The sequence below is a fragment of the Martes martes genome (assembly GCF_963455335.1).
Source record: "Martes martes genome assembly, chromosome: 14".
Taxonomy (NCBI): Eukaryota; Metazoa; Chordata; class Mammalia; order Carnivora; family Mustelidae; genus Martes; species Martes martes.
This window is the reverse complement of record NC_137902.1, coordinates 81,218,459-81,232,163: the sequence shown is the minus strand read 5'-3', so window position 1 is coordinate 81,232,163 and position 13,705 is coordinate 81,218,459. Positions and strand designations below refer to the sequence as shown.

The 13,705-nt window shown below is 53.8% G+C and overlaps 1 protein-coding gene across 1 annotated transcript in view; it reads right to left on the bottom strand.

Moving 5' to 3' along the window:
* GALNT2 (polypeptide N-acetylgalactosaminyltransferase 2) overlaps positions 1 to 11,997 on the bottom strand; it is a 184,054-nt gene extending 172,057 nt beyond the window's left edge. The window contains exon 1 of the mRNA XM_080822337.1: positions 11,771 to 11,997. Within this exon, the coding sequence (XP_080678463.1) occupies positions 11,771 to 11,896 (126 nt within the window). The 5' untranslated portion in view covers positions 11,897 to 11,997. The remainder of the gene's footprint in view (positions 1 to 11,770) is intronic.
* Between the last annotated feature and the right edge of the window lie 1,708 nt (positions 11,998 to 13,705).

The following is a 13,705-nucleotide window of genomic DNA, read 5'->3' as shown; positions in this document are numbered from 1 at the left end:
CAATTACAGAGGACACGCGAGGCTGACGCGCATCTCTGCTGACTGTGCTACTATGATCTATGAGAAACGCATGCGCACTCTTCATCCAGTTTCCGGCTCATGACTCCCCAAATCCTTGAATTTCCTGAGTACCAACAGGAGCATCTCTTCTCATAATACTTGGTCTGTTGTCCTCTGTTTCTGAAAACTCTTTCAAGCCAGAAAGGTAAAATGGGTGTCTCCTTATTCCTAACACGCCCCCTTCCTCCACTGGGTTTATGCGAACGAGCTGACTGCCGAGAGCACCACAGGAACCAACCACGTGACGAAGGGGCTGGCACTTTCAGTCCCACCCCTGATTTCTGGGGACCGGTGGGGAGCCAAAGACTGAATAAACTACCAGTGGCCAATGATTTGATCAATCACGCCTCTGTAATAAGAACCCCAGAGGAGGGGGCTCGGAGAGCTTCTAGGTTGGAGAACCAGAAGGTTTCCGCATGCCACCGTGCCAGGCCCCAAACCCCATGAGGACAGAAGCTTCTCTGTTTGGGACTTTGCCCTGTGCCTCTCTTCGTACGGCTGTTCCTTCAGACCCTTTGATATTCTCTGTAATCAACCAGTCAGCTAGTCAGTAAACAGGTTTCTGGAAATCTGTGAGCTGCTCTAGCAAACTAACTGAACCCAAGAAAAGGGTGGTGGGGACCTCCGATGTCAAGCCCGTTAGTCAGAAGCACAGGGAACAACCTGGGCTTGCGCCTGGCATCAGAAGCAGAGAACAATCTCGTAGGTTGGAGCCTTTGACCTGTGGCACCTGACGCCGTCTCCAGGTAGACCGTGTCCGAACTGGACCAGACTGGAAGACACTTGGCTGTGCGGCAGCATCGCCTGGGAGAACGGAAACAGGGAGCAGAAACCTTGCACCGACTTTATCACTCAGCCTTCAAGCCGCTTTTTCAAAAATATTAGTTTTCACCCGGTTTGCTAGTTTTAGCTAAAACATCTACAAACAACTTTTTTTAAAAAGTTAATGAAATTTTTTTTTAAGATTTTATTTATTTATTTGACAGACAGAGATCACAAGTAGGCAGAGAGGCAGGTGGGGGAGAGGAGAGGGGAAGCCTCCCCACCGAGTAGAAACTTTTAAAAGGACACAAAAATAAAATAGGAGGAGGAACCCCATGTATCCATCAGTCATATTCAATAACACATCTGCCCTCTCTTATGCTTCCATAATTTTCCTTCCAAGCATGGTATCATTGTGTCCATAAATAATTTAGATTAGGTCTATAAAAGATAAGGATTTTCAAAAAACAACCCCAAGACCATTGTTGTCACTAATAAAATCAATGATGATGCTTTTCATTTCATCTACTCTCCAGTCCCCATTCAACTTACCCCTAATTTTCTTTCCTTCTTTTCTTTTTTTCTTTTTAGGTCTTTCTCTAGTTGGTTTGGTCAGTGATTCTGAGCTCTGTAAAGGAAAACCGAGCACCCCGCTCACTTCTGCAGATCCCAGCACTCAACAGACAGAGAATGTTCCACTGAGTTTCTGAATGGGTTTGCTCCTCACCGTTCATCTCTCAAAAATAAAAAGAAAAGAAAAGAAATAAAAAGAAGAAAACATCTATTTACACGGATCCTGGGAATTAGGAGTGAAGAGCTGGCCACGTCCCAACGCGGGCTACCGTTTACCAGGGACAGGAGGCCTGTGGCTACATTCTCCTGAAGGTGAGGAATCTCACGCATGAGAAAAAGAAGACCATAACCCATCGATGCTAATTTGCGCTATTTTCCACAGTTTGACGTGAAACTGGGACGCATCTCACAATGAAGGACACTGTGTGATGCTGAGGGTCGGACAAGGGCCACGATGCACCTGTCATGACCAGCATGTGCCCAAATACACAACACACTAGCAGCAAAGCCCACATGACGAGCATCAGTGGCCTGGAAGAACACCCCAGAAACAACACGGAAGCACTCATAATCCTTAGAAACCAAATCAAGGGGGGTAGAACCAGATGGCGAATTGGGGAATTAGGGAAAATTCCCAAATGAGTCAAAAATTGGCTAACTCTACATAATTAACAAGCTCCATTAAGAGCCCAGAACCAAGAGCTTTTAGCAGTTTCATTGATTTTTTTTTTTTAAATGCTATGTCACCAAAGGTCTTGGTGGCACAGATGACTTTGAGGAAAACAGGCACAAATATCTCTGAGTCAAAAACTAGACACTGGAAAAGTTTTAGAAACACCTTACCCAATATATTTCGTGTGCATTTTCCTTTTTATCTATGCACAAGAGTGATATATGGAAAAATCAATGTCTAATTAAGTCTAAAACAGCTCTTTAAATAAGTAGACAAATAAAAATGTTAACTGATAAAGAAACCATAGTGTCACAGTTCAATGAACAGCGTCCCTTTTCCTTGTCTAGTGGTACATAAAATAATGGTTTTATGAATAATGGCATCTTAGATTTGATAAAAAGATGTATATTCTACATGAAGGGGAAAGTCAGTGATTATCAAAAATGAGCAGCAAAAAAATACAAGCCGGTGAGCTGACTGGCACAAGGGAGCAGGGAAGGGCCCCGAGTGGGCAGAGGAGGCAGTGAAAAGAGAGGAAAAGCGGGTAAGCCTCGTGAAGGTCACAGAGCAAAAGCTCAAAATCTAGGTCAACGGGAGAGCCCCTGAGGCAGAAAGCGCCAAGACAATGAGACTGAAGGCGTCCCAGCTGGGCCAAGCTGCCCGTCATCCAGGACAGCCCTGGACAACCCCCTGGACAAGAGTCACCGCGACTCGCCTCCGCCTGATAACAGAGCGCTTCGATTATGGGCATCTCCCAAATGCAGACCTCTAATTTACATCAGCTGCTCCTGCTCTCCCGGGTGACTCAGCTAGGACGGACCCTTCCACCGAAGCGTGTCGTCTTTCTGGAGCAGCGGCCCTCCACCGAGAGAGTCCACTGCCCACGCTGGCCTCAGAAGAAGCAGAGACAGAGAAACCACAATTGCCCCTCAGTCTGTAGGTCTTTAAAATGACCTTTCCTTTGCTGCCATGCAAGTGTTCCAGTCACTCTATCGAGTCACACGCTGGCGGCATCGAACGGAACCCCGCAGAGAACCTTAAGAGCCCCTCATACATGCCAACATCGTCTCTGAAGAGCAGCCGGATGCTCCCACCTGAGAACCAGGAGGGCCTGCAATTTCCCACCATCCCACCTCCCTCCGATGCGCGTGGGCAGTGAAGTCACACGTCCACTCTAGTTCCCAAGATGCGGGGCTTCAACGTCACCCACGTTGCCGAGAAAGACCTCTCCCGGGCCCGGGTGTCGGGCAGGCTTCTGACGTCTGGGTCCCTACAGGCTGGTTTTCCTGCAGGAATCAACAAGCCCCAACCCCCACAGCAACTCAGGGAGATCACATCACAGCGGAAATCCTGCGCCCCGAGCAGGTGCACGGGGATCCGCGAGGGCTTCTCATTGAATGATGACATGCGTGGAAAGCACTCCGCCAGTGTGCAATGTCAGTTAACGGCGTACTCAACAACGGACAGCGGACGCTCACCCAGTCCATCTCAGCATTTCACAGAGATCAGCTTGGACAGCAAGCACCGAGATTGCTCGACAAGCACATTCTACCGAGTCAAGTCAACAAGCAAATTAACCTGCGGGTACCTCTGGCCGTCGCAGGTCCGGGGTGGGGGCTGGGGACGCGGGAGTATGCATACCACTGTCACTAGGAGGAGCACACACATCACCCTCGACACCCCTGGGACAAGAAGACCCCAGACTGCCCCATCACAGAGGAAATTCCACCTGTGACAAACCAAAAGCTACAATCTTCGGGAAAGAAAACCAGCTCGTTTATGTGGCAAAAGCCACCAAAAGGACCTACAACCAAAAGACAGGGCACAGCTAAAACCAGGGGCTGCGTGGGAAGCGGAGGGAGCCCCAGGGATTCACCTGCTTCCAATGTGGGCTCAGACCTGTTCAAACCTCACTTCCCCATCGAGCCAGGGGACCACCATGGTAACATGACGACCCCCACCCCATTCCTAAGCCCACCACACTGCTGTGTTTCCCAAGGCACTTAGCACCTGCTTACCCATCATGTTTTGGTCTAGCTAAACCCCCCAGGAATGAAAGTTCCATGACCACAGGGGTTCTGTTATATTTGCTGCCATATTCCCAAGTACCCCAATAGTGCCTGTCACACAGCAGGGGTTGAAGAAATACTCATTGAAAGAATGAATGAAAGGGACCAGAGCCTGTTGTCATTTCTGCTCCTGCGAGAGGGGCGGCCGAGGATGTCGTCTTCCGGACAGGCAGACACGGGGCAGGGTAAGAACACACAAAACCTCGCAGGGCGCAAAAGGTGAAAAGGAAGAGAAGAGCAAGACGGACCAACGCTACCATCAGAGCATTCCTGAGCGCGCTCCAAAATGCCTTCCAGGAATGTTCTGACGCGGTGCGGCAGGATGAGGGCTCTGCCAAAATGCATGGAAGGGAGCAGGGGAAGCCCGGCCCCGAGAGCACGCGTGAGCGGGCAGACACCTCCGGGCCCTGCGCAGAGGACAAAGCCCCCGCCTCCAGGCCCTCAGAGAGCGCTCCCAGCAGACGACTCTGGGTCTGCCGTCCACCAGCTCCGCGACCTTGGGAAAGTGACTTACCCTCTCTGTGCTTCAGGCTTCGTCAGCAAAATGAGAGGAAACAAAGGGCTATTAGGAGGAGTCGCTCTGTTCATATGGATACGGCAGCTTTAGGACCGGGCCTGGCGCACAGTGGGTGCGAACAGCACAAACATTCATTAAACTATTAAAACCCTTGCGGTGGGGGGTCCGCCCCAGACCTCACAGAGAGGCCGTCCAGTTCTACAAAGAGTCCGACTGCAGAGGTCGCAGGGAGAAGAAAAGAAATCAAAGTTCACAGAGACACAGCAGTGGCTCTTAATGAGGGGCGGGGGGGGGGGGGCTCTGACCTCCTGGAGTCCCCTATGGGGTAGAAAAGCCTCTAAACACCACCACGCACAGGGCAACCCCCAAAACCAAGATGATCCGGCTCCAAATGTCAACCAGGTCAAGATTGAGCAACCCCCATCCGGGCTGACAACGCCCCAGAAGGCCCCTTGACCCTGACAAACCACGTGGCCAGTTCTGGGCTCTGGAAATCCAGCAACTCTGTCCTAGCCGCGCTGACCCTGCCTCCTCCGGAAGGGTCAGTGGGCAAGAAACCACCAGCTCGGCAGGACCAGGTGGCCGGCACTCGGCGCCTGGGAGACGGGGGAGGGCAGAGGCACAGGCCACAGTCTGCCAAGGCAGGTAGCCCCCATGAGCGCTCAGTGAGCCCCAGGGACCGGCCCGCTCCCCGGCCCCAGAGAGCCGCCCCTCGGCTGCCGCTGCACGAGAACCAGCTCCTGGAGGACACAGGGCACACGACACAACATTCCCAGAGCCCAGGAAAGCTGTTTCCATGTAGGCCCAGGAGGGAGATTAATTGTGACCGTTTCTGGTTTCTTCAAACCCAGCCCCAGTGAATCACAGCCTTCCACATTCCGGCACGCGAAGAAACCCGATGTGTCTAAAATGCCATGTTTCCCGGGCCCAGAATACCGGACGTGACGGAATGTCTCACCCCAAGCAGCAAGGGGCAAGAGTGAGGCCAGGAACAGAGATCTACCCGCCTAGGGCAGGGGGCCAAGGGCGAGGAGGACGGGCTCCGCCACGGAAGGCCTTGTTTGCTGCTTGAGTCTGGCTTTTTATTTCCCAGAAATGGGCACATGTCAGCAAGGAGAAAGGTGGCGGAGGCTGTCGCGTGGACAGGTAAACCAGACCACCTGGAGTCAGTCCTTTAGGTCAAGCACATGGCCAAGGCTCGCAAATCCTCCTCCCAGCTAAGAGACGAGGCCAAGTTCTACGAGGGCATGAGTGTTCACGGGGGTGCCCCCTCCGACACTTTCAATCTAGTTCTCGAAGGAGAGCTTCTCACCAGGGCCAGCCTATCCTGAAACCCACCCTGGAGAGTCTGCTCGTGGAAGGGCCAGGCAGGAGATCCGCCTTCAAAAACTTCACCAATAAGGCAGGTTGGAGGCAAGGCTCCAAGACGACAGGAGGGGAACAAGGGCTCCCAGTAGCGAAGGAGAATCGAACACTCCCTCAAAGGAAAAGTGACCTTTCGGGTCAGAGAAGTGAACCCAGGCCAACGCTTCCTTGGGTCCAAGTGGCACACTTACAGGAGTGATACTCAACACCCAGGCTCCAAAAGGCCCCTGCGGTGGCAGGTTTCAATTCTTTGGTTGCTGATCATGGAGAAGGGAGCCCAAGGGAAAGCGACCTGGACAGCCAGGGGCTGGAAGCCCCTTGGGGTCTTGAGATGGGTACTTAATTAACAACCAGCAAGGAAGCATCCCCCTATTTTAATCTGTGCGGTATCCCTGTATGGGTGTGTTTCCATGTGGACATCCACCCGGCTTGTATGTCTCAGTGAACCTTCCAGAACAGGATTCACAAGGAGAAAAGCAGAAGAACAAAAATGGGGAGTGGATTTGACCAGGTCTGGCTATTTTCTCATCCCACGAATTCTGCTGGGCCAGCTAGGAGACCTCAGAGATTCCCCACCGCCCCAAGGAATACCCTGTGTCTTTCCCAGGATCCCAGCCACAACCTCAAAGTCAACTCCTGCGTGTGCCTGGGTCTCTGCCCCTGGCAGCCTCACCCTCACCACCACCACCTCCTCCTCCTCCTCCTTCCACCGAGCCCACTGCCCCAGATTTGCTAGAAGGTAGGCGGCCCAGCACTGCCTGCTTCGAAATCGACTTCTTCCCAAACTTACTTCCTGCCCTCCAGAGATCTGGAAAACGTGAAGGGCAGGAACAAGATATTACATGTATCTATAGCCATAAACCTATCGACCACCTCTCGATGACCTCCTCCCCTGTTCCGAAGAGGAAACCCACCAGGCATGAGGAGGTGTGGTGGAGAGACAGAGGGCCTGAAGCCCACGCACACCCTATACCAGCTGGGTCTCCCCAACCCTACCTCAAGGTCTGACAGCCCGAGCAAGCTGACGCTCCTCGGTACGGGGTCCAACAGCTTCTTCCGCATGCTTGCAGGGGGGTGAAGGGATGCACTTATCACACTGGCACTGTTTATCAGTCACAATCTGTCCCCTTATGTTTGAGCACCCGGAGGCAGCCACAACATAACTCGGGAACAGGGAAACTTTGTTTTCCTTAGAGAAAAGTCTCCATCACAGTGCCATTTGTCAGATTCTCCGGCTATAGTGGTTTCCCCACCACGAATGCCCTCCCTACCTCGGCTTCAGGCTCTCATCCCCAATGGAACGTCCTTAAACTCCAGACTGATTCTAGGGAACGAGGTCCACCCACAGACTCCCAGCTCTACTGACACCCATCCAAGCACGTGGCGGCTTCACGTCCCATCTTGCAGCAGTCACAGGAGAGCAGTCACGGCCACCTCCCCTCCTGCCCGGAGAGGCAAGGCTACAGGGCAGAGTAGGGGAGCCCAGATCCGAGGTGGGGGCGTGGAGCAGGCCGGCTTCCTTGCCACAGGAAACCTCCACCTCGGGCCACGTTCACAGAGACACCCCCACTGCTTACACAACCACGGAGAAAGGTGTGGCCTCCACCCAAGCTTTCCTGCTGGCTGCCCATAGGTGGGACACCGCAGCGGGGCTCCGGAGAGCTGGCATGTCTGGACCACTCCCCCAAAAGGCAGCCCTTAATGTCATTCAAGGTTCTTCAGTCCGAGCCCAGATACACTGAACAAATCAATGTCAGAGGAATGGATGAAGGATAAAAGACAAAATAAAAACGTCAACGATTTTCTGGAGAGCAAGAAGACACTGCAGATTCCTGGTTCGATATATTTTCAAGGAGTATTTCTGCCTTTTACTTTTTCCTTATCCCCCCAACCCTCTAAACCATTTATTCGGTGTCTACTGTTCCCCAACACCTATTGCTGGCATTTAGCTCGCCGCCACAAGGTGAAAATGATGATCCCCACTGTAAAGAGGAGAAACGGAGGGTCAGAGAGGTTCAGTAAATTAGTAAAGGTCACTAAGCAGAAGGGGGTAGAGAGCTAAGGTCACTCAGTACCAATAAGTGGATTGGTGCTGTTCTTCTTCCTGTCCTTCCTGTGAATGTCCGCCACCCAGCGCAAAACACACTGCTGCTTCCCTACGATGGACCAGATTAAAAACAAACAGGTCAGCTTGGTGTGCGAAGCCCTCTCTCTACAGCCCAGTCCCCAACTCCTTCTCCAGTTTCAAACCCTACTGTCCCCCTATATGTGTCCCATGCTCCAGCCAAGTGGGGGCTCTCATCATTCCCTCTTCCCCCCAAATGCCTCCTACAAGATCACCCCCAAAGTCCTCCACCCTCGCACCCCCAGAGCAAGGGCAGCCCTGTGCCCGGTCATCAGGGAAGGGAGGTGGAAAGGGAATGGGCTGCCCAGCCCTTGGTCCTGTCCTTCAGCTACGGCTGTCCCTCACTTCCCGAGGGTAGGAGCAGCACAGAAAAGAAGGGGTCTCGGACTGGACACACTCTCTTTCAGGAGCAATCGTGCTTCACATACTGGGAAATCCTCCCCTTTCCAGCCTCAACAGCCACACTCTACCCAGAGGCAGGTTCACTGCAACAGAAATCCCTTCTTTTCTACGGCTCCATCCGCCGCCAACTTGCCAAGGCCTGGGGGAGACTTAACATGATTAAAATTTTAGAGCATTTAAGATGCTTAAAGGAAAGGCATCCTTGGAGTGCAAATCATCAATTGGGGGGGGAAAGCAAACTATGGGAGGAGTGGAGAGATCTACACAAATGCAAATGCACTGATTTTCGACTATTACGCAGAAACTGATTGACCTCACACCCCAGACCTCAGCCTTGCGTCCCAGATGGTGCGGCGATGGCCTGACTGCCTTTGAGCACCTGCTCCTGTCTTCCTGTATTAGCTCTGCAACCTGAGGTGGGGTGGCTTTCTGGGTTTTGCCAAGTGAAGAATAACCATCCCGAGAAGAGTTATTTAACAGGCAGGGCACACAGCGACAAGGCCGGGAGGGGGTGCTGAAGCAGCAGAAACACCAGGCCCGTGCCCGTCAGACAATCCCCCAAAGCCTAATCCTGAAGCCTGGTACCCCGTGAAAAACGCCGGGGCACAGAGAAATTGGCTCAATATGGAAGGAGAGCCTTGACTTACTATAGCATAGCGTGGAACAAGAGAAGAAACATCCATTCCACTTAAAAAACTATCGCTAGTATTTAAATTCTGCCTTAACTTGCATACCACGTGATCTTTTTTCATGTCCATACTTTGCAAGCTAAAAAAAACAAGACAAAACAAAAAAAAACTACATATTTCCTTTTATCATAAGGATGAACTAAATTTGAAGACTCTAGAGTCTCGAAATCCATGAAAACAATTCAGGAGGAAGGAAGACGACGCAGTTTTATACTCTGGATTCGGAAATTCAGGACAGTGGGCCTCTACTCAGGCCCTCCAGAACAGTCTCACGGTTTCGAGTTTTATACCAGGGTCCACAACACTAAGTTAATGAGTCTTTTACTGCGATTTCAAAAGCTATTGCATTTACACACCTCTTTCTCAACTGACAAATCACTAAACCATTCTAAGGGCTAGGATTAAATTTTATGGTTCGTTGACAGAAAGAATAGAATCCCAAATCACCACTCCATGTATAATTGTTCATTGCCCACGCATTTTTTTTTTCCTACCTGATCTCTGTACCTTCCCATTGCCACTAGGTCACAAAGAGTTCTTGGATTTTTTTTTTTTTTTAAATTAAGGATACCACTTCAGGGATCAACACAGAGGACCCCTCAAAACCCAGCAGCTGAAGCCCACCAGGGAGAAATCAGCCTCTCTGGATGCTGAGGCCACACTGTTGCTATGACTAATCACATGCATTCATGAAAGTGCCAAACCAAGGAAAGAGAAACACCAGTGCGGCTTATTTGTTTGTTTTTCTTTTGCATGAAAGGCAGAAGGCTCTGCCAGGTCCTACCGGCACACCAGGCCATGTGGACCTGCCAAGGCCCATTCTTCTGCAAAGCAAAGTTTTGAGAATAATTCCGGTTTAACATGACCGTAGTTTTCAAAGGGTTGCACTGCTCCTACTGGATGCTCTGCTCGTTACCCTTCAAGAACAAACAAGAGACTTCAGGTACACAGACAGCAGTTCCCTGCATTAAAAAGGGAACGAAAAAAATGGGCTAAGAGCACACTGCTGGCTCAGAACTAAGCTAGGCCAATTCAGCACATGGAAACACTTTCCATTTCTGCCCCCGCCAGATAAAGCAAACCCAAGACTCAAACAAGATACCTACCTCCATCTAATACCTTAAGGTGAGAATGAATGAATGAATGAATGAATGAGAGAAACAAACAAACCAGGGGGGAAACCCCTGAAGGAGCCTTGACTTCACGGGTCTGACTTTCAGGCTAAGACGTCTGTGCATACAGTCAATCCCGTCGGCCCTGTTCCAGAATACCATTCCCCAGTCCCAGCCCAACCCGGGGTCCACCTCCATTAACTCAGAATTTTCCTGGGTTTGCCGTGCCACTAAACGTCACAGTAATGAGGGTTACAGGATTTCGGAAAAGATAACGCGGCTTTCAAAGCCGATTCCCCACCAAACACCACAACCCCGCGGGCGGCATGTGCACAGCCAAAGCCCTCGGCTCCCAGCTGGCGCCCGGCCGCAGAACCCCGCCGCTGGGGCGTCTCTGGCCGCTCGATTTCCTCCCGGGCGGTCCAGGTGGCTTGCACGGTCCCCACGGCCTAAACACTCGGCCCTTGGGAGCCTGCTCCAAGCACAGGCACGGAACAGGGACCATCCCCGCGTAACCGGGCAGCGGGGCAGGGGAAGGCACGCGCAGGGGGCCACGGCCGGGCGGCGGGGGCCGAGCTGGCCCGGCCGGAACACCGGGACCGAGAAGGGAAGATGCTCGGGACTGGGGGGTCGGGGATGTCCGCGACCCGCCTCGCTCCCCGCGCAGAGGCGCGCTGGCCCTCCGCTCACACCCGCCCTGGGAGTCCGTTCAGTCCGGCACGGGGCGGGCTGCATACCCCCCCCCCACCGCGCCCCCCGAGGCAGCGCACGGAGAGAAAGGGGCAGAGACCCCGAGCTGCCCCAGACCACCACTCCCCGCCGCGGGGTGACAAGGGGGAAAAGGGTGAGGACTGCGGCGGCTTGTATCAAAGGGCTGAGAAGAAACTTGGACTCCTCTCTCCCGTACCTGACACTTTGCAAAGGCAGCCGCCTCTCCCTCCTCTCCTCCCCACCCGCTTTTGTGTGTCCCAACACCCCCACGGCGAAACTTCCCACCGCAGGGGACGGGGCTCCCGGCGGCCGGACAGGACTCAACTTCAATTACGTGGAGCAGACAGAGGGGGACGTCTGCGGAGGGAGACGGGGGGCGACGAGAGACGGGTCCGCGGTCCCCAGCCCCTGCGCGGCTGCGCCGGGTCGCCCTCTCCCGAGGCGGGCGAGCGCAGAGGGGCCGGGGGCACCCCTGGCCCCGGGGAATCGGTTGGGAGGCCCGGGGAGGGGAGCGGGGGCCCGAGCCTAGGTCCGGGCAGAGGCGAGCAGGAGGGGCAGGAGCGCCCCTCGGCGTCGGGCGGGCCACGTCGGAGCAGGGGGTCTGCGGCCGGGCAGGGGGCGCGTCGGCGCGGGAGGGGCCGGCGGGGAAAGAGGGGAAAGAGGAGTCGGGGCGGGGGAGGGGGGCCGGGCCCGGGCAGGGCGCCCCACTCACCTTCCTGCCGGCGCCGCCGCCCGCGCCCGCGGCCAGCGCGGAGCCGCCCCCCGAGTACATGTAGTAGGCGATGCCCAGCACCCACAGGAAGGCGAAGCAGAGCAGCATCCGCGAGCGCCGCCGCATTCTCCCCTCTCGGCCGCCGGCCGCGGCCGCCGCTGCTCGCGAGTGCTGCCTGGGGCCGGCGCGGGCGGGGAGCGGGCCGGGGGAGGAGCGGAGGAAGGGGAAGGGCGCGGCGGCGGCTCCTCCTCCGGCGCGGGCTGCTGCTCGGCGGCGGCGAAGGCGGCGCGCGCCCGGCGCCCGAGCTCCGCCCCGGGCCGGGAGCGCGGCGCGGCGCCCGAGCAGGAAGCGGCGGCCTCGGAGGCGGCGGGCGGGTCAGGGAGCAAAGGGCGACCAATCGGCGGCGGCTGCGGGGGCCGGGGCGCGGGCCGGAGGAGGGGATTACCGCGTCTCCATGGCTGCGGCACGCGGGGGTTCCGCCGGGAGGGCCTCCGCGGGCCCGGCCGCCGCCCCGCCCCCTCTGCGTCCTCCCCGCCGCTGCCCCTGAGTGACAGGTGGCTGCCCGGGACCGGGCGGAGCGCGCGCACACGTGCGCACACACACGTGCACACGCACCCGGGACCCTGGCGGTCACGGCTGCCGCGCGCCGCCCCGCCTAGGCTGTCACCTCTTAGGTCCGGGGTCTTGGGGACCGACTCGGACCCTTCACGGCCGGCCCACCTGAGCGTTTTGGTGCAAACCCGCCTGCCGGACCCGACTTTGCAGCTGCTCGCTGCAGTTTTCTCACTAATCTTGCAGCAAAACATTCCTGATCCCCAGCTACCAATTTCATGTGATTATTTAGTCACAGGTGGGACCCCCCCAGGTAGATTAAGAGAGGTCCAGAGAATTATTTTTCCGAGAATGGACAGCCCTGAATAGCAGGATTTTTTTTGTTTTATTTTGTTTTTAATTAACATGAAAGGGGAAGAAAGGACGCAGTATATCTATATCTATATCTATATATATGTTTTTCAATCTTTCCCTTTTAATGTGTTGCTTTCTTAAAAGAAGAAAGAAGAGTTAACACAGAAGCATCTCAGGGAGACTCATCTGTCTTGTAACAGAATCTGGGTAACCTTGATGATGCCCTTGCCACACTCAAAGTTTCCCGTGCCCCTAGGAAAGAAAGTAAATGTTACTTGGCACTTGGTATTTCAAAAGTGATTCCAGGAGCTTCCCAGTCTGGAGGATGATGGCAGCTTCATGACTCTAAATCTCCACTCGCATCTTCAACAAAATGCAAACACCAACAAGCCTTCAGCAATACTGGGAGAGGGAATGCCGTGAACTGAACTTCTAATTACTTCTTAAGTAGAAGAAGGAAAAGACATTAAATTCCAGCAGAGCTCCCTCCGCCGTTGCCAAGGACTTAAGTGAAGTCCCGGCTTAAAACCTCTACAAAGAGAAAGTCCAACACCAAGAACTAAAACTGAACACAGGTCGGGTACTTAACAGGGAAGAGGTTTGAAAGAGAATGGGACAGGAGGTGGCAGCCTTGAAGAAGCCTTGCTTCTGGGGAAAGTCAAACAAATAAAGAAAGAGTAATGCCCTTTGGAGGCCTGGCAGTGGAGGGATAGAAGGAAGTAAAAAGGGCAAATTAAAGATCCTACAGAAATAAAAGACAGCCAGTCCCTCCCCCAGACACCGTGACCTATTGAAAACTGCACTTCACTCTACAGATAGAAGAGAACATTCCTGAACTGGGAACCCTGTGCCAAAATTCCCAGCAACAGAATACCATCCGATTGGCAGCATACGAAGCTACCATTAAAAGAAAATGAAAACAAAAATGGAATCACATTTGTTTTGATGAAAAAAAAATGAATCCTAACATTTTCAGCTGATGAAAATACACACACACACACACACACACACACGCATAAAACCAGGAAG